This window comes from Salvelinus fontinalis, unplaced genomic scaffold, assembly GCF_029448725.1.
Source record: "Salvelinus fontinalis isolate EN_2023a unplaced genomic scaffold, ASM2944872v1 scaffold_0074, whole genome shotgun sequence".
NCBI lineage: Eukaryota > Metazoa > Chordata > Actinopteri > Salmoniformes > Salmonidae > Salvelinus > Salvelinus fontinalis.
Genome location: NW_026600283.1, coordinates 250,520 through 269,823, shown reverse-complemented (window position 1 = coordinate 269,823; position 19,304 = coordinate 250,520). Strand labels below are relative to the sequence as shown.

General features: G+C 47.0%; 1 protein-coding gene across 7 annotated transcripts in view; it reads left to right on the top strand.

The window, feature by feature from the left end:
- Positions 1-19,304, top strand: part of agap1 (ArfGAP with GTPase domain, ankyrin repeat and PH domain 1) — a 260,949-nt gene that overhangs the window by 65,849 nt on the left and 175,796 nt on the right. For 2 of the 7 annotated variants that reach the window (XM_055911599.1, XM_055911597.1), the window contains exon 1: positions 4,845-7,040. The exons of 3 other annotated variants lie outside the window; for them this stretch is intronic. In XM_055911599.1, coding sequence (XP_055767574.1) covers positions 5,747-7,040 — 1,294 coding nt within the window. In that variant the 5' untranslated portion in view covers positions 4,845-5,746. Of the gene's footprint in view, positions 1-4,841; positions 7,041-19,304 lie in introns of those variants that run through there. 2 more of the 7 variants (XM_055911600.1, XM_055911598.1) reach the window with 2 other exon arrangements.

The window sequence follows — 19,304 nt, the reverse complement described above, 5'->3', positions numbered from 1 at the left end:
TCAAACATTATTTCATTGAGTCAGCTTTCATGGTCTGGGCCGCAATGATCAAACCCCTTCGTCTTTTAAGACTATGAATAAGTACAGCACAGTCTGTACTGTCTCTGAGAATCTACGCCCACACACACACACACACACACACACACACACACACACACACACACACACACACACACACACACACACACACACACACACACACACACACACACACTTTGAGATGGATATATTTGTATTGTTTCAGCATGCGTACCACCAACTGTGCTGTGGATGTGTGCTCCAGGTGTGTTATTTGGGAGAGATCAGGCCTAGACCGAACCCTGTGTTCTCAGATGAGGGGTAGAAGATGTAATCCTTGACAAAATATTCCAAGTGCTTCGAGCATGTTTGGAATTGGGAGCCCGATTCATTTCAGATTATGTAACGTTGTAAAAAAATGATGTCGGACAAAGTGTCTGTGAAAGTCATTACGTTGCTTGGCTGCAGTGCAGATGGTGGTGTCCTGTCAGTGTTACCTCCTGGTGTCCTGTCAGTGTTACCTCCTGGTGTCCTGTCAGTGTTACCTCCTGGTGTCCTGTCAGTGTTACCTCCTGGTGTCCTGTCAGTGTTACCTCCTGGTGTCCTGTCAGTGTTACCTCCTGGTGTCCTGTCAGTGTTACCTCCTGGTGTCCTGTCAGTGTTACCTCCTGGTGTCCTGTCAGTGTTACCTCCTGGTGTCCTGTCAGTGTTACCTCCTGATATTGTCGTCACTGACCATGCTGTTGTCTTGGAACTCAAATGGTGAATTTCAAATCCACCAAAATGCTGACAATTGATTGAGACTAGACTTCAGGTACTGCATGCAGATGGCAGCACTGTCACAATAGAGAGTCACTCTGTTACTTTCTTCCTCAGCCTGCTTTGCTGTTGTAGAACACGCCCAGCCTCAGGTTCATGGTAGCTACTAGCTTAATAAGTGAAATACATTTTTTTCGGCTTAATATAATATATTTTTGATGCCATGCTTGAATCGCTGGCCTATCGGTTGTTTTTACACCCCTGTTAAGGCATCTAGCTGCTTGTGATGGCCAGGGCTGGGCTGTGATGAAAGTGTGATGAGGTGTGTTTGAAATCAGTGGGTTCTTTGCAGACAATACGGTTGGGTGTGTACTGTACCTTCTCTCTCTGCCTGGCTGCCACGTGGGAGTGTTCACCGCAGCTGCGCTCACCCAATAGGTTTAAATCTCTTCAATTATTTCCGAGATGAACGGTCGCCTGGCTGGTGGGACTGGAGCGCTTTGTCGCTGTCAAAATGGCAGCGGTGACAGTGATGTAGAAAAGTGCAACTTAACAATAACCTTTATGCTTTTAAAGCTAGCAATCAAACCAGTCAATTGAATGTGGTGTTTCTGTCTGTTACAAATAGGCTCTATGACTTGGAAACACAGTGGTTTGGAGGGGTTGGCAGTCTGGTCAAGCTGTAGGCTGACTGGACCTGTTAATGTTGCATAGGTTTATGTTCCTCTCTTCAATAAAAGTGAGGAGAGACAGAGGGGAATGAAAGGACTAGCAGGGAGAAAGATGAAGACGTCCCGTGTGTGTGTGTGTGTGTGTGTGTGTGTGTGTGTGTGTGTGTGTGTGTGTGTGTGTGTGTGTGTGTGTGTGTGTGTGTGTGTGTGTGTGTGTGTGTGTGTGGATGGACACAGGGCATATAGGAGCTGATCAACTTGCTGTAATCTCCCTTGATGTAAATAATGATCCATAAATGTCAAGCAGTGAGAAGTTGAAAGAGAAAGGAAGACGAGGGGGATTTAGGGTTGAGATAAGGAAGGTAATCTCCAACACCAGCACCTTCCCTTGAGAACAGGGGGAGGCTGTGGAAACTGGGTGAGGGAGGCTGGGGGAAATGGGTGAGGGAGAAGGAGGGGGGTAATGGAGAGGTGAGGTGAAAGGGTGAGGGGGGGAAATGGTGGGGGAGAGGAGGAAACGGGAGGGGAGGAGGAAGGGCGAAGGTGGGAGAGAGGGCAAAAGGCGAGGGATTGTGGGGAGAGGTGAAAGGGTGAGGGAGAGGATGAAAGATGCTGACTGGAGGCTGGGAGAAGTGCTGAATTGAAAATCTTGTGTGTGTGACTGCCAAGGCATGACCGTTCTATTACATGCTGACCAAACCGCCTGTGTGGCGTGAGAGAGCATTGCAAAATAAATGTACACATATACATGTTATTCAATAATTTCATCCAAACTGCTCGTGTGCGTCAATGGACGTCTGTGTAGCCAGGCGGTAAAATAGAACTAGGTTGCAAGTCCCGCCTCTCCCATCTACTCATTGTTTTTTATGAGCACATACCCATGTGTGTCATTTAAAAAATGAACGATGTCCACACTCCAGTCCAGTTGGTGGCGGTAATGCACCTTAAAGTTGGTTGCCAACCGCCATATAAGATCCACAGAAGAAGAATGAGGAGAGATTCATCAAAGAAAAGTAGCTAAAAACGTACTAGGTTTCCCCTTTTACCTGTGGATTAATTGTCGGAGTAGAGGACACACGATTTTGTGTCACTCAAAATTGTACAAAGATCCAGCAAGGACCATTTATGCATTTCAGGTAAAATAACAGCCCAATGTTTATCTCTCAGGATGAATTAGCTAGCAACAGCAAGCTAGCTAAATGTTCATGAATGTTTCATGTGTTTTGAACTCTCCCCAAATGAATGTAGTTGGTAAAACAAGGTTGTCCACTATCAGCATATCTATTTATTATGGCCATTGAAATGTTGGCTCTTAAAATCAGATCCAACAATAATATAGAGGGGCTAGAAAGCCAGGGCTTAAAAACAAACGTGTCATTGTACGCTGACGACTCAAGTTCCCTCTTAAATACGCAATCTACATCCCTGCACAGCCTCATAGAGGATCTAGATATTTTTTCTAACCTCAGGATTACAACCAAACTATGATAAGTGGACCATATTACATATTGGATCACAAAAAAATACTACTTTGACATTACCATGTAGTTGACCAATAAAATGGTCTGACGTTGAAGTGGACATACTCGGTATTCATATCCCTAAAGAAGTAAAGGAACTTACTACAATTTTTTTTTACAGAAAATTAGCAAAAATAGATAAGGTCTTGCTACCATGGAAAGTTTGATTTGTGGAAAAATCACCCTGATTAATTCTTTAGTCATATCCCAGTTTACCTATTTACTTATGGCCCTGCTTACCCTGAAAAGTTAAAATTATTTGAGCAAAAAATATTTAACTTTATTTCGAACGGCAAGCCAGACAAAATTAAATGTGCTTATTTATATAATTTATAATAATTAAAATTATTAAAGCATTAAACCTCTCACTAAAAGCATCAATCAACTAATGTTAACTGTTTATTCTGGGTCTTCCTTTCCTGTGGCGGTCCTCATGAGAGCCAGTTTCATCATTGCACATGATGGTTTTTGCGACTGCACTTGAAGAAATTTTCAATGTTTTTGAAATTTTCCGGATTGACTGACCTTCATGTCTTAAAGTAATGATGGACTGTCATTTCTCTTTGCTTATTTGAGCTGTTCTTGCCATAATATGGACTTGGTGTCTTTTACCAAATAGGGCTATCTTCTGTATACCACCCCTACCTTGTCACAACACAACTGATTGGCTCAAATGCATTAAGAAGGAAAGAATTCCACAGATTAACTTTGAAATTGAGGCACACCTGTTAATTGAAATGCATTCCAGGTAACTACCTCATGAAGTTGGTTGAGAGAATGCCAAGAGTGTGCAAAGCTGTCAAGGCAAAGGGTGGCTACTTTGAAGAATCTGAAATATAAAATATATTTTGATTTGTTTAACACTTTTTTTGGTTACTACATGATTCCATATGTGTTATTTCATAGTTTTGATGTCTTCACTATTATTCTACAATGTAGAAAATAGTAAAAATAAAGAAAAACCCTTGAATGAATAGGTATGTCCAAACTTTTGACAGGTACTATGAACGCTTCTGGTGGGGATAGATACAATCACCATACGCGCCGATTCGGTTTGGTCAAGAAATTAGTTGTACAGTAAGTTAGTTTAGCTAAGTGCATGACAAACTATGATTCTAACCGTGAACGATTGGACGTATCAATTAGCATATTTGATAAGGGTTCACTTTTGACAATTCTTCTCAAGGACTGTACCCAGTTATATTAGTGGTTTGTTTTGTTTTCATTGTAGACTTGTTTTTCAGGCTTCTGACAAATTGGTTGACTAGAATAGCCTTGAAGCAATACAGCTACATTCTGCAATGTCCACACAATATCTGTCGGCAGTGAGCACAGCTCTTTTGAATATTGATGTGTTTGGAATTGTTATCAGTCTGTTGTAGTCATTGTTATCATTCCATAGTTTAACTTTTTCGTAATATCACTTTCGTTCATCCTTATGGCGATAGTAGTATCGATGGGGCAGCCCAGGTGGGTTTACAGATCCTGATGGACAGAGAGAAAAGCACAAGCCACACCCCTACATGAGAACCACTGAGATGCTGCAAATCCCGGAGTGGAATTTCCCAATGTTTGTTTTGAGTAACTTGATAGCCTTGTGTTGATAACCGTGTCCAATCGACCTTGGATGTAGGTGAAATCAATGCCACAATGTCTCATTTTCTCCCGGTGGATGTTTTATCTCTGAATGAACCAGACTGTTCTTTTGTAGGTGTATATATGTGGTATAAGCCTAGTTCCTATGTAAATACACAGTTACACATATTTTGAATTCTTAATTGAAACACGTCTTTTGTTTATTGTAGAGGCCTGTGCAACCCTAAATTACTCTTAATATCTGAATAAACCGTTTTGAAACGCCAGCAATCCGTCTGAATTCGTTCCATTCCATGTTTCAAATCCGATTCGTGTTTTGCTTCTAATCCTGGGTTCTTGCTGGGTGATCCGTGTCCCTCTTGAGTGTGAAGTGAGGAGAGAGGTGGAGGGGGGAAAAGGATATGAGACCGTGGCTACGTTTCCTCGCGTTCTCAGGATAGCCGTGTGTGAGTGAGGGATTGGGGAAGCTTGATTTTGGCTATAAATCCCCCCCCATTTCAATCACAATCGGACACTGGGGTTGAAAACAAAACCACTAAATCAAGGCAAGCTGGCTTCGCTGCGCGAGATGCGCGCGAACACAATGGGAGACAACGCACTCACTTCGCTTGGAGGAATACAGCGTTGTAATAATATTATTCTACAATAATGGGAATACTGTCGTGGTCGATCTTGAAGCAATAAGCCCGGACACTGCTGCCTGAACCAGGAATATTTATAGATTTGTTTGCTGTGAAAACAAATGACTCTGTAAGCGACTGCAGTCTCGTAAAGAACCGTGGGCATTTTTTTGCACAAGCGATGCATTTTGAGAGGGAGAGAAGCCGGACATGCCCTAAATGAAGATGCCGTGCTTGTTTAGTTGCTACATTACATTTGTTGCCAGTTTATAAATCCACCGGGATGTGAAAGGAATTCATTTCCTGCGTCGAATTCTCATGCCTTTTTGCACATCTGGATAAGTAAATTGTTTTGATATTTAATATTAGTTTAGGAGTGTAACTAATTTATTATAGTACTCGTTTAATTATAGTATTATTACAAATAGCCTGCTATTACTTCCTTATTACTAGACGACATCAAAGGACCAGTGTCTGGAAGTCATTTTTCCATTCAAAGTAACGTCTGTCCCACTCGTGTAGCCTATTCAGTAGCTCCTATTTCAGTTCGTGTCCCTAGAGAATGTACCTTCTTGACGGTAATATAGAAAGGATGGAGCGAGGAACGCCACAAAGGAAGACAGTGTACCGGATCTCTCTCACCTTGGTAAAGAAAGAGAGCTTGGAGGATGGGGTTAGCTGCGGGAGCTCTGGACCACGACGTCTCGAGAACCCCAAAGTGGGCGCTTACCGTCGCGAGGTCTCCTCCGAGCTCCAGAGGAGTTGTCTGCTGGAGGAGCTGAAAGAAGTTGAGGATGAAAGCGACGAGTTCCACTCACACAACTACATGAGAAATTTCAGGACATTCAGCACCGGACAATTAGAACTTGGAAGGCTTAAAATTAAAAAGGCGCATCAGTTGCATAAAGAGTTGAAGGAAACTGCCACTAGCCCCTCCACAGAGCATGGTAACAACAGCCAGGCCTCAGAGGAGACCATGTCACCACAGAGTCAGAAGAAATCACAGGGGATAAGCTGGACACAGGAAAGCGCAGAAACTGACTCGAGGCTTAAGGGGGATATTTGCACGGAGACTGAAAAAACCTTGACAACATCTGCTTCCAACGGTGAGAATGGGAGTGTTGATAAGAAGAAAAGGCTTCTGAAAGCCAAGAGCACAGAGGACAAGGGCAGTGATGCTCCAACTAATGGGGACGGGGGTAAGGACAAGTTGTGTGCGTCCAAAAGTAACGGAAGAGCCGTCAAGGCCTCTCCCGAGACCCCGCCACTGAAGAGCCACCCCAGCCTGCTTCGCCGGAGCTTCAGTTTCCGCCACTGGACGGGTGGCGAACTGCTCCGCATCCGGGCCCTCTCCAAAGACAAGCACCACAGCAGCTCCGGGTGCGTCGGCCGCGGGGAAGGAACAGCCGGGGACGACAACCAGACCCCCCAGTCCACAGTCCTCCAAAACCCGGCGTACGACGAGACGGGACCGCCTAAACGAAACACGTTAGAAGTCGGGGCTGTGCTTAACAAGACTGACTCAATGACGGAGCTGAGCCGCTGGGAACGAGCGAGAGGCAAAAACCGCACATTGGACAACAGCGATCTGATCACTCTTTCCATGAAGAGTGTGTCAGAGAAGGAGGGGTTTCTGAGAGGCACCGGCTCCCGCTCCAGTGGCTCGGACCGGCGGCTGGTCAGGTTCTTCAGCGGTATCTTCTCCAGGAAGGATGGAGGGATGGTGTCTACCTCCACGCCGGTGGGCAGCCCCAGCACTAACCGCTCCCTCAGGAAGGGGAAGAGGAGCGGCCCCATGGCCTACTCCCAGTCCAGCACAGATAGTGTTAACGGAGGAGGAGGCCTGTCGTCAGAGGGTAAAGGATGCTTTTCTTTAAACACACACACACCAGTTGTAGCTACAGTGTCCTTTCAGATATGCCAAAAAGGGTCCACGGATTGTTTTTGGCCTGCGCCTCTCCCCTCTCTCTGCCTTCCTCTACATCTCTGTCTCTCTGCTGTTTGTAGAGCTGAGGGGTGAAGGGCCAGGATACCTCTCTGTTTGACGTAGAAGACCATTATTTGTTTAGGACAGGAGGGTGATGTTTCTCCTGTCTCTCTGATGCCTGCTACTGGCGTTTATCTTTCATTATAGTCTACTGCTGTTGTCTGAGGTTCATATAGTCTACCGCTGTTGTCTGAGGTTCATGTAGTCTACTGCTGTTGCCTGAGGTTCATATAGTCTACTGCTGTTGCCTGAGGTTCATATAGTCTACTGCTGTTGTCTGAGGTTCATATAGTCTACTGCTGTTGCCTGAGGTTCATATAGTCTACTGCTGTTGTCTGAGGTTCATATAGTCTACCGCTGTTGCCTGAGGTTCATATAGTCTACTGCTGTTGTCTGAGGTTCATATAGTCTACTGCTGTTGTCTGAGGTTCATATAGTCTACTGCTGTTGCCTGAGGTTCATATAGTCTACTGCTGTTGTCTGAGGTTCATATAGTCTACTGCTGTTGTCTGAGGTTCATATAGTCTAATGCTGTTGTCTGAGGTTCATATAGTCTACCGCTGTTGTCTGAGGTTCATATAGTCTACTGCTGTTGTCTGAGGTTCATATAGTCTACTGCTGTTGCCTGAGGTTCATATAGTCTACTGCTGTTGCCTGAGGTTCATATAGTCTACTGCTGTTGTCTGAGGTTCATATAGTCTACTGCTGTTGTCTGAGGTTCATATAGTCTACTGCTGTTGTCTGAGGTTCATATAGTCTAATGCTGTTGTCTGAGGTTCATATAGTCTACCGCTGTTGTCTGAGGTTCATATAGTCTACCGCTGTTGTCTGAGGTTCATATAGTCTACTGCTGTTGTCTGAGGTTCATATAGTCTACTGCTGTTGTCTGAGGTTCATATAGTCTACTGCTGTTGTCTGAGGTTCATATAGTCTACTGCTGTTGTCTGAGGTTCATATAGTCTAATGCTGTTGTCTGAGGTTCATATAGTCTAATGCTGTTGTCTGAGGTTCATATAGTCTACTGCTGTTGTCTGAGGTTCATATAGTCTACTGCTGTTGTCTGAGGTTCATATAGTCTACTGCTGTTGTCTGAGGTTCATATAGTCTACTGCTGTTGTCTGAGGTTCATATAGTCTACTGCTGTTGCCTGAGGTTCATATAGTCTACCGCTGTTGTCTGAGGTTCATATAGTCTACTGCTGTTGTCTGAGGTTCATATAGTCTACCGCTGTTGCCTGAGGTTCATATAGTCTACCGCTGTTGTCTGAGGTTCATATAGTCTACCGCTGTTGTCTGAGGTTCATATAGTCTACTGCTGTTGTCTGAGGTTCATATAGTCTACCGCTGTTGTCTGAGGTTCATATAGTCTACTGCTGTTGCCTGAGGTTCATATAGTCTACTGCTGTTGTCTGAGGTTCATATAGTCTACCGCTGTTGTCTGAGGTTCATATAGTCTACTGCTGTTGTCTGAGGTTCATATAGTCTACCGCTGTTGCCTGAGGTTCATATAGTCTACCGCTGTTGCCTGAGGTTCATATAGTCTACCGCTGTTGTCTGAGGTTCATATAGTCTACTGCTGTTGTCTGAGGTTCATATAGTCTACTGCTGTTGTCTGAGGTTCATATAGTCTACCGCTGTTGTCTGAGGTTCATATAGTCTACTGCTGTTGCCTGAGGTTCATATAGTCTACCGCTGTTGCCTGAGGTTCATATAGTCTACTGCTGTTGCCTGAGGTTCATATAGTCTACTGCTGTTGCCTGAGGTTCATATAGTCTACTGCTGTTGTCTGAGGTTCATATAGTCTACTGCTGTTGTCTGAGGTTCATATAGTCTACTGCTGTTGCCTGAGGTTCATATAGTCTACCGCTGTTGCCTGAGGTTCATATAGTCTACCGCTGTTGCCTGAGGTTCATATAGTCTACTGCTGTTGCCTGAGGTTCATATAGTCTACTGCTGTTGCCTGAGGTTCATATAGTCTACCGCTGTTGCCTGAGGTTCATATAGTCTACTGCTGTTGTCTGAGGTTCATATAGTCTACCGCTGTTGTCTGAGGTTCATATAGTCTACCGCTGTTGTCTGAGGTTCATATAGTCTACTGCTGTTGTCTGAGGTTCATATAGTCTACTGCTGTTGTCTGAGGTTCATATAGTCTACCGCTGTTGTCTGAGGTTCATATAGTCTACTGCTGTTGCCTGAGGTTCATATAGTCTACCGCTGTTGCCTGAGGTTCATATAGTCTACTGCTGTTGCCTGAGGTTCATATAGTCTACTGCTGTTGCCTGAGGTTCATATAGTCTACTGCTGTTGTCTGAGGTTCATATAGTCTACTGCTGTTGTCTGAGGTTCATATAGTCTACTGCTGTTGCCTGAGGTTCATATAGTCTACCGCTGTTGCCTGAGGTTCATATAGTCTACTGCTGTTGCCTGAGGTTCATATAGTCTACTGCTGTTGCCTGAGGTTCATATAGTCTACCGCTGTTGCCTGAGGTTCATATAGTCTACTGCTGTTGTCTGAGGTTCATATAGTCTACCGCTGTTGTCTGAGGTTCATATAGTCTACCGCTGTTGTCTGAGGTTCATATAGTCTACCGCTGTTGCCTGAGGTTCATATAGTCTACCGCTGTTGCCTGAGGTTCATATAGTCTACTGCTGTTGCCTGAGGTTCATATAGTCTACCGCTGTTGCCTGAGGTTCATATAGTCTACCGCTGTTGCCTGAGGTTCATATAGTCTACTGCTGTTGCCTGAGGTTCATATAGTCTACTGCTGTTGCCTGAGGTTCATATAGTCTACTGCTGTTGCCTGAGGTTCATATAGTCTACCGCTGTTGCCTGAGGTTCATATAGTCTACTGCTGTTGCCTGAGGTTCATTTAGTCTACTGCTGTTGCCTGAGGTTCATATAGTCTACTGCTGTTGTCTGAGGTTCATATAGTCTACTGCTGTTGCCTGAGGTTTATATAGTCTACCGCTGTTGCCTGAGGTTCATATAGTCTACTGCTGTTGTCTGAGGTTCATGTAGTCTACTGCTGTTGCCTGAGATTCATATAGTCTACCGCTGTTGCCTGAGGTTCATATAGTCTACCGCTGTTGCCTGAGGTTCATATAGTCTACCGCTGTTGCCTGAGGTTCATATAGTCTACCGCTGTTGCCTGAGGTTCATATAGTCTACCGCTGTTGTCTGAGGTTCATATAGTCTACTGCTGTTGCCTGAGGTTCATATAGTCTACTGCTGTTGCCTGAGGTTCATATAGTCTACTGCTGTTGTCTGAGGTTCATATAGTCTACTGCTGTTGCCTGAGGTTCATATAGTCTACCGCTGTTGCCTGAGGTTCATATAGTCTAATGCTGTTGTCTGAGGTTCATATAGTCTACTGCTGTTGTCTGAGGTTCATATAGTCTACTGCTGTTGTCTGAGGTTCATATAGTCTACTGCTGTTGCCTGAGGTTCATATAGTCTAATGCTGTTGTCTGAGGTTCATATAGTCTAATGCTGTTGTCTGAGGTTCATATAGTCTACTGCTGTTGTCTGAGGTTCATATAGTCTACTGCTGTTGTCTGAGGTTCATATAGTCTACTGCTGTTGTCTGAGGTTCATATAGTCTACTGCTGTTGTCTGGGGTTCATATAGTCTACTGCTGTTGTCTGAGGTTCATATAGTCTACTGCTGTTGTCTGAGGTTCATATAGTCTACTGCTGTTGTCTGAGGTTCATATAGTCTACCGCTGTTGCCTGAGGTTCATATAGTCTACCGCTGTTGCCTGAGGTTCATATAGTCTACTGCTGTTGTCTGAGGTTCATATAGTCTACTGCTGTTGCCTGAGGTTCATATAGTCTACTGCTGTTGTCTGAGGTTCATATAGTCTACTGCTGTTGCCTGAGGTTCATATAGTCTACCGCTGTTGCCTGAGGTTCATATAGTCTAATGCTGTTGTCTGAGGTTCATATAGTCTACTGCTGTTGTCTGAGGTTCATATAGTCTACTGCTGTTGTCTGAGGTTCATATAGTCTACTGCTGTTGCCTGAGGTTCATATAGTCTAATGCTGTTGTCTGAGGTTCATATAGTCTAATGCTGTTGTCTGAGGTTCATATAGTCTACTGCTGTTGTCTGAGGTTCATATAGTCTACTGCTGTTGTCTGAGGTTCATATAGTCTACTGCTGTTGTCTGAGGTTCATATAGTCTACTGCTGTTGTCTGGGGTTCATATAGTCTACTGCTGTTGTCTGAGGTTCATATAGTCTACTGCTGTTGTCTGAGGTTCATATAGTCTACTGCTGTTGTCTGAGGTTCATATAGTCTACCGCTGTTGCCTGAGGTTCATATAGTCTACCGCTGTTGCCTGAGGTTCATATAGTCTACTGCTGTTGTCTGAGGTTCATATAGTCTACTGCTGTTGCCTGAGGTTCATATAGTCTACTGCTGTTGCCTGAGGTTCATATAGTCTACTGCTGTTGTCTGAGGTTCATGTAGTCTACTGCTGTTGCCTGAGGTTCATATAGTCTACTGCTGTTGCCTGAGGTTCATATAGTCTACTGCTGTTGCCTGAGGTTCATATAGTCTACTGCTGTTGTCTGAGGTTCATGTAGTCTACTGCTGTTGCCTGAGGTTCATATAGTCTACCGCTGTTGCCTGAGGTTCATATAGTCTACTGCTGTTGCCTGAGGTTCATATAGTCTACTGCTGTTGCCTGAGGTTCATATAGTCTACCGCTGTTGTCTGAGGTTCATATAGTCTACCGCTGTTGTCTGAGGTTCATATAGTCTACCGCTGTTGTCTGAGGTTCATATAGTCTACCGCTGTTGCCTGAGGTTCATATAGTCTACCGCTGTTGCCTGAGGTTCATATAGTCTACCGCTGTTGCCTGAGGTTCATATAGTCTACCGCTGTTGCCTGAGGTTCATGTAGTCTACCGCTGTTGCCTGAGGTTCATGTAGTCTACCGCTGTTGCCTGAGGTTCATATAGTCTACTGCTGTTGCCTGAGGTTCATATAGTCTACCGCTGTTGCCTGAGGTTCATATAGTCTACCGCTGTTGTCTGAGGTTCATATAGTCTACCGCTGTTGTCTGAGGTTCATATAGTCTACCGCTGTTGCCTGAGGTTCATATAGTCTACTGCTGTTGTCTGAGGTTCATATAGTCTACTGCTGTTGCCTGAGGTTCATATAGTCTACTGCTGTTGTCTGAGGTTCATATAGTCTACTGCTGTTGTCTGAGGTTCATATAGTCTACTGCTGTTGTCTGAGGTGTCTGTGGCTTGTAGGAAGGCTGGCAGTTCTTCAGTTTATCTACATACATCTGTGAGGGAAAATGTGCAGGTGGCACAAACATGAAGAGAAGGATGTTTTAATCCATAACTAGCGACTGATTCATCTGCTTGCTTTATCTCTCCCTCACACACTCCACACACACCACACACACCACACACTCCACACACTCCACACACACCACACACACCACACACTCCACACACACCACACACACCACACACTCCACACACTCCACACACTCCACACACTCCACACACTCCACACACACCACACACACCACACACACCACACACTCCACACACTCCACACACACCACACACACCACACACACCACACACACCACACACACCACACACTCCACACACTCCACACAATACACACACACACCTCTGCATCCTCTTCCACTTGTGGAAAGTGTGATATGATAGAGGAAGTGTGTTCCATTTAGAGCTGGCGACCCACTTTAGTCTTCCTCTGTCTGTATGGCCAGAGGCCCTCTCTGACTGGCTGGCTGGCTGACTGCAGAACCCTAAACACATCAGGCTCTTGACTCCCTGTATTGTTATTGGCCAGTTCCCTCTTCAAGGGGGTCTCAGGAATTCCGGCAATGTGGATGCCCCCCTAGCCGTATCAGGGACGGTGTCATCAAAATCCATTAAATCTCCCTCTGGCCTCTCCCAGCCCCACCTCCCTCTGGCCCCACCGACACCCGAACCCAACTCCCAGCCCCACCTCCCTCTGGCCCCACCCACACCCTAACCCAACACCCAGCCCCACCTCCCTCTGGCCCCACCCACACCCTAACCCAACACTCAGCCCCACCTCCCTCTGGCCCCACCCACACCCTAACCCAACTCCCAGCCCCACCTCCCTCTGGCCCCACCCACACCCTAACCCAACTCCCAGCCCCACCTCCCTCTGGCCCCACCCACACCCTAACCCAACACTCAGCCCCACCTCCCTCTGGCCCCACCCACACCCTAACCCAACACCCAGCCCCACCTCCCTCTGGCCCCACCCACACCCTAACCCAACACTCAGTCCCACCTCCCTCTGGCCCCAACCTAACCCAACACTCAGCCCCACCTCCCTCTGGCCCCACCCTAACCCAACACTCAGCCCCACCTCCCTCTGGCCCCACCCACACCCTAACCCAACACCCAGCCACACCTCCCTCTGGCTCCACCCACACCCTAACCCAACACTCAGCCCCACGTCCCTCTAACTGGTTAATGGTGACAGGTATGGGTGTGTGTATATGGAAGGCAGGTTATAGAGGGAGGGAATGTGTGTTAGGGGTGTGTGACCTACATCCACAGCCATGCAGAAGTAATGTGAAGGACATGCGTGTCAAAAGGCAGCCTGGTGAGTGTTTAAAAAAAAAAATATATATACCCAGAGGAGTCGTTCCTCTCTCCTACTCACTCTCACAGAGGAGTCGTTCCTCTCTCCTACTCACTCTCACAGAGGAGTCGTTCCTCTCTCCTACTCACTCTCACAGAGGAGTCGTTCCTCTCTCCTACTCACTCTCCCAGAGGAGTCGTTCCTCTCTCCTACTCACTCTCCCAGAGGAGTCGTTCCTCTCTCCTACTCACTCTCACAGAGGAGTCGTTCCTCTCTCCTACTCACTCTCACAGAGGAGTCGTTCCTCTCTCCTACTCACTCTCACAGAGGAGTCGTTCCTCTCTCCTACTCACTCTCACAGAGGAGTCGTTCCTCTCTCCTACTCACTCTCACAGAGGAGTCGTTCCTCTCTCCTACTCACTCTCACAGAGGAGTCGTTCCTCTCTCCTACTCACTCTCACAGAGGAGTCGTTCCTCTCTCCTACTCACTCTCACAGAGGAGTCGTTCCTCTCTCCTACTCACTCTCCCAGAGGAGTCGTTCCTCTCTCCTACTCACTCTCCCAGAGGAGTCGTTCCTCTCTCCTACTCACTCTCACAGAGGAGTCGTTCCTCTCTCCTACTCACTCTCCCAGAGGAGTCGTTCCTCTCTCCTACTCACTCTCCCAGAGGAGTCGTTCCTCTCTCCTACTCACTCTCCCAGAGGAGTCGTTCCTCTCTCCTACTCACTCTCACAGAGGAGTCGTTCCTCTCTCCTACTCACTCTCCCAGAGGAGTCGTTCCTCTCTCCTACTCACTCTCCCAGAGGAGTCGTTCCTCTCTCCTACTCACTCTCCCAGAGGAGTCGTTCCTCTCTCCTACTCACTCTCCCAGAGGAGTCGTTCCTCTCTCCTACTCACTCTCCCAGAGGAGTCGTTCCTCTCTCCTACTCACTCTCCCAGAGGAGTCGTTCCTCTCTCCTACTCACTCTCACAGAGGAGTCGTTCCTCTCTCCTACTCACTCTCCCAGAGGAGTCGTTCCTCTCTCCTACTCACTCTCCCAGAGGAGTCGTTCCTCTCTCCTACTCACTCTCCCAGAGGAGTCGTTCCTCTCTCCTACTCACTCTCCCAGAGGAGTCGTTCCTCTCTCCTACTCACTCTCCCAGAGGAGTCGTTCCTCTCTCCTACTCACTCTCACAGAGGAGTCGTTCCTCTCTCCTACTCACTCTCACAGAGGAGTCGTTCCTCTCTCCTACTCACTCTCACAGAGGAGTCGTTCCTCTCTCCTACTCACTCTCACAGAGGAGTCGTTCCTCTCTCCTACTCACTCTCACAGAGGAGTCGTTCCTCTCTCCTACTCACTCTCACAGAGGAGTCGTTCCTCTCTCCTACTCACTCTCACAGAGCTTCGTGCAGATAAACAGTCATTTACTCAGTCACTCTCTGAGCTTCACTCTGATATACTACTAGGTCACATATTACTCACTCATCTATTTTGTTACACACACACACACTCACACACACACTCACACACACACACACACACACACACACACACACACACACACACACACACACACACACACACACACACACACACACACACACACACACACACACACACACACACACACACATCAGAGGGGCTCATTTGACTTGCAGCTCAGTGCCTGTTAACTGGCTGAGATGAAGCTAGTCTTTTTAGTTACAGCTCCTTTGATCCCTCTCTCCTGAGCACCCTCTTCTTTTTCTCTCTTTTGTCTTTCTTTCTCTTTCTCTTCTCTCTCTCACTCACCCTGAACACACACACACACACACACACACACACACACACACACACACACACACACACACACACACACACACACACACACACACACACACACTGTGACTACTGCAGTGGTGTTATCTGAGACCCACTCCCACAATGGGTATAATAGGAGTAATATCCAGTTAGGACTGTGGCAAAGGGGGATTGATGTTGATTAGTGTTGGTTCTACTAGATTCCTGCAGCTGTCATCTCCACTAGTTTGGCCTGGCTCTCTTCTGTTCCGGGGAGGTTCTCCACTAGTTTGGCCTGGCTCTCTTCTGTTCCGGGGAGGTTCTCCACTAGTTTGGCCTGGCTCTCTTCTGTTCCGGGGAGGATCTCCGCTAGTTTGGCCTGGCTCTCTTCTGTTCCGGGGAGGATCTCCGCTAGTTTGGCCTGGCTCTCTTCTGTTCTGGGGAGGTTCTCCACTAGTTTGGTCTGGCTCTCTTCTGTTCTGGGGAGGATCTCCGCTAGTTTGGCCTGGCTCTCTTCTGTTCTGGGGAGGAGCTCCGCTAGTTTGGCCCGGCTCTCTTCTGTTCCGGGGAGGAGCTCCGCTAGTTTGGCCTGGCTCTCTTCTGTTCTGAGGAGGACAGCATGCCTAGAAGAGACAATAGGACAACGTTTTTCTTTCCCAGAGGAAGTGTGTCTGTTAGTGTGTGAATGTCTGTTAGTGTTTGTGTCTGATAGACTGACTGTATCCCTGAGTCTAGGCCTATATGTGTCAGTATTGTGTCTGATAGACTGAGTGTATCCCTGAGTCTAGGCCTATATGTGTCAGTATTGTGTCTGATAGACTGAGTGTATCCCTGAGTCTAGGCCTATATGTGTCAGTATTGTGTCTGATAGACTGAGTGTATCCCTGAGTCTAGGCCTATATGTGTCAGTATTGTGTCTGATAGACTGAGTGTATCCCTGAGTCTAGGCCTATATGTGTCAGTATTGTGTCTGATAGACTGACTGTATCCCTGAGTCTAGGCCTATATGTGTCAGTATTGTGTCTGATAGACTGAGTGTATCCCTGAGTCTAGGCCTATATGTGTCAGTATTGTGTCTGATAGACTGAGTGTGTCCCTGAGTCTAGGCCTATATGTGTCAGTATTGTGTGTTCCTCTCTCTCCCTATTTTACAAATGATCAGAGATGAGAGTTAAACAGGACTGTCCATGCTTGTTATCTTTATGCACAGAGTTCTAATGGTCTACATAGGACTGACGTCCCCTATACCTGTCAGTCCAGGTCTTTATTGTGATGTTAGTCAGTCCAGGTCTTTATTGTGATGTTAGTCAGTCCAGGTCTTTATTGTGATGTTAGTCAGTCCAGGTCTTTATTGTGATGTTAGTCAGTCCAGGTCTTTATTGTGATGTTACGCAGTCCAGGTCTTTATTGTGATGTTACGCAGTCCAGGTCTTTATTGTGATGTTAGTCAGTCCAGGTCTTTATTGTGATGTTACGCAGTCCAGGTCTTTATTGTGATGTTAGTCAGTCCAGGTCTTTATTGCGATGTCAGTCAGTCCAGGTCTTTATTGTGATGTTAGTCAGTCCAGGTCTTTATTGTGATGTTAGTCAGTCCAGGTCTTTATTGCGATGTCAGTCAGTCCAGGTCTTTATTGCGATGTTAGTCAGTCCAGGTCTTTATTGCGATGTCTGTCAGTCCAGGTCTTTATTGCGATGTCTGTCAGTCCAGGTCTTTATTGCGATGTCTGTCAGTCCAGGTCTTTATTGTGATGTCAGTCAGTCCAGGTCTTTATTGTGATGTTAGTCAGTCCAGGTCTTTATTGTGATGTCTGTCAGTCCAGGTCTTTATTGTGATGTCTGTCAGTCCAGGTCTTTATTGTGATGTCTGTCAGTCCAGGTCTTTATTGTGATGTCAGGCAGTCCAGGTCTTTATTGTGATGTCAGGCAGTCCAGGTCTTTATTGTGATGTTACGCAGTCCAGGTCTTTATTGTGATGTCAGTCAGTCCAGGTCTTTATTGTGATGTCAGTCAGTCCAGGTCTTTATTGTGATGTCAGTCAGTCCAGGTCTTTATTGTGATGTCAGTCAGTCCAGGTCTTTATTGTGATGTCAGTCAGTCCAGGTCTTTATTGTGATGTCTGTCAGTCCAGGTCTTTATTGTGATGTCTGTCAGTCCAGGTCTTTACTGTGATGTCTGCCAGTCCAGGTCTTTACTGTGATGTCAGGCAGTCCAGGTCTTTATTGTGATGTCAGTCAGTCCAGGTCTTTATTGTGATGTCAGTCAGTCCAGGTCAGTGTATATGTTCTCCACCTTGACCTCACTTCTCTTCTGTACTCTGTTTTTTCTTATTTAAACAGTTGCTGTGACCAGCAGAGCATACATCATGTGTGTGTGCGTGCATGCCCGTGTCTGTTTCTCTGTATCTGCTGTCTCTCTCTCTCTTCCTCCCTCCATGCCCGTGTCTGTTTCTCTGTATCTGCTGTCTCTCGCTCTTCCTCCCTCTGTGGCTGTGTCTGTTTTTCTGTATCTGCTGTCTCTCTCTATTCCTCCCTCCATGCCCATGTGTGTTTCTCTGTATCTGCTGTCTCTCTCTCTTCCTCCCTCCATGCCCGTGTCTGTTTCTCTGTATCTGCTGTCTCTCTCGCTCTTCCTCCCTCTGTGGCTGTGTGTGTTTCTAACTCTGTCTCTGTGCAGTAATGAGTCCACTATGGCCTGTTCTGGCTGTGTAGGGAGACATGGAATCAGGACTGGAGAATCACCAGCTCGTACAGATAACTAACCATAGCAGTGACAGTGGGGGAGCAGCAGCCGGTGTGGGAGCAGCAGCAGCTGTAGCAGCAGCAGCAGCAGCCAGTGTAGCAGCAGCAGCCAGTGTAGCAGCAGCAGCCAGTGTAGCAGCAGCAGCCAGTGTAGCAGCAGCAGCCAGTGTAGCAGCAGCAGCAGCAGCCAGTGTAGCAGCAGCAGCAGCAGCCAGTGTAGCAGCAGCAGCAGCCAGTGTAGCAGCAGCAGCAGCCAGTGTAGCAGCAGCAGCAGCCAGTGTAGCAGCAGCAGCAGCCAGTGTAGCAGCAGCAGCAGCCAGTGTAGCAGCAGCAGCAGCCAGTGTAGCAGCAGCAGCAGCCAGTGTAGCAGCAGCAGCAGCCAGTGTAGCAGCAGCAGCAGCCAGTGTAGCAGCAGCAGGAGCCAATGTAGCAGCAGCCAGTGTAGCAGCAGCAGGAGCCAATGTAGCAGCAGCCAGTGTAGCAGCAGCAGGAGCCAGTGTAGCAGCAGCAGGAGCCAGTGTAGCAGCAGCAGCATCCAATGTAGCAGCAGCAGCATCCAATGTAGCAGCAGCAGCATCCAATGTAGCAGCAGCAGCAGCCAGTGTAGCAGCAGCAGCAGCCAGTGTAGCAGCAGCAGCAGCCAGTGTAGCAGCAGCAGCAGCCAGTGTAGCAGCAGCAGCAGCCAGTGTAGCAGCAGCAGCAGCCAGTGTAGCAGCAGCAGCAGCCAGTGTAGCAGCAGCAGCAGCCAGTGTAGCAGCAGCAGCAGCCAGTGTAGCAGCAGCAGCAGCAGCAGCAGCAGCAGGCAATGTAGCAGCAGCAGCAGCCAGTGTAGCAGCAGCAGCAGGCAATGTAGCAGCAGCCGCCAGTAGAACCAACACAGCCAGGGAACATAACATAGTCCTACTGTAACACCTGGCAGCCCTCTCTGTGACTTAACAGCACCTTTCCAGATCTTGATTCAGGAAAGGAGAGACTGGTTTTTGATGGCCTTGGATTCTTTGTTCTCTTGCTCTTGGCCAAATGCTG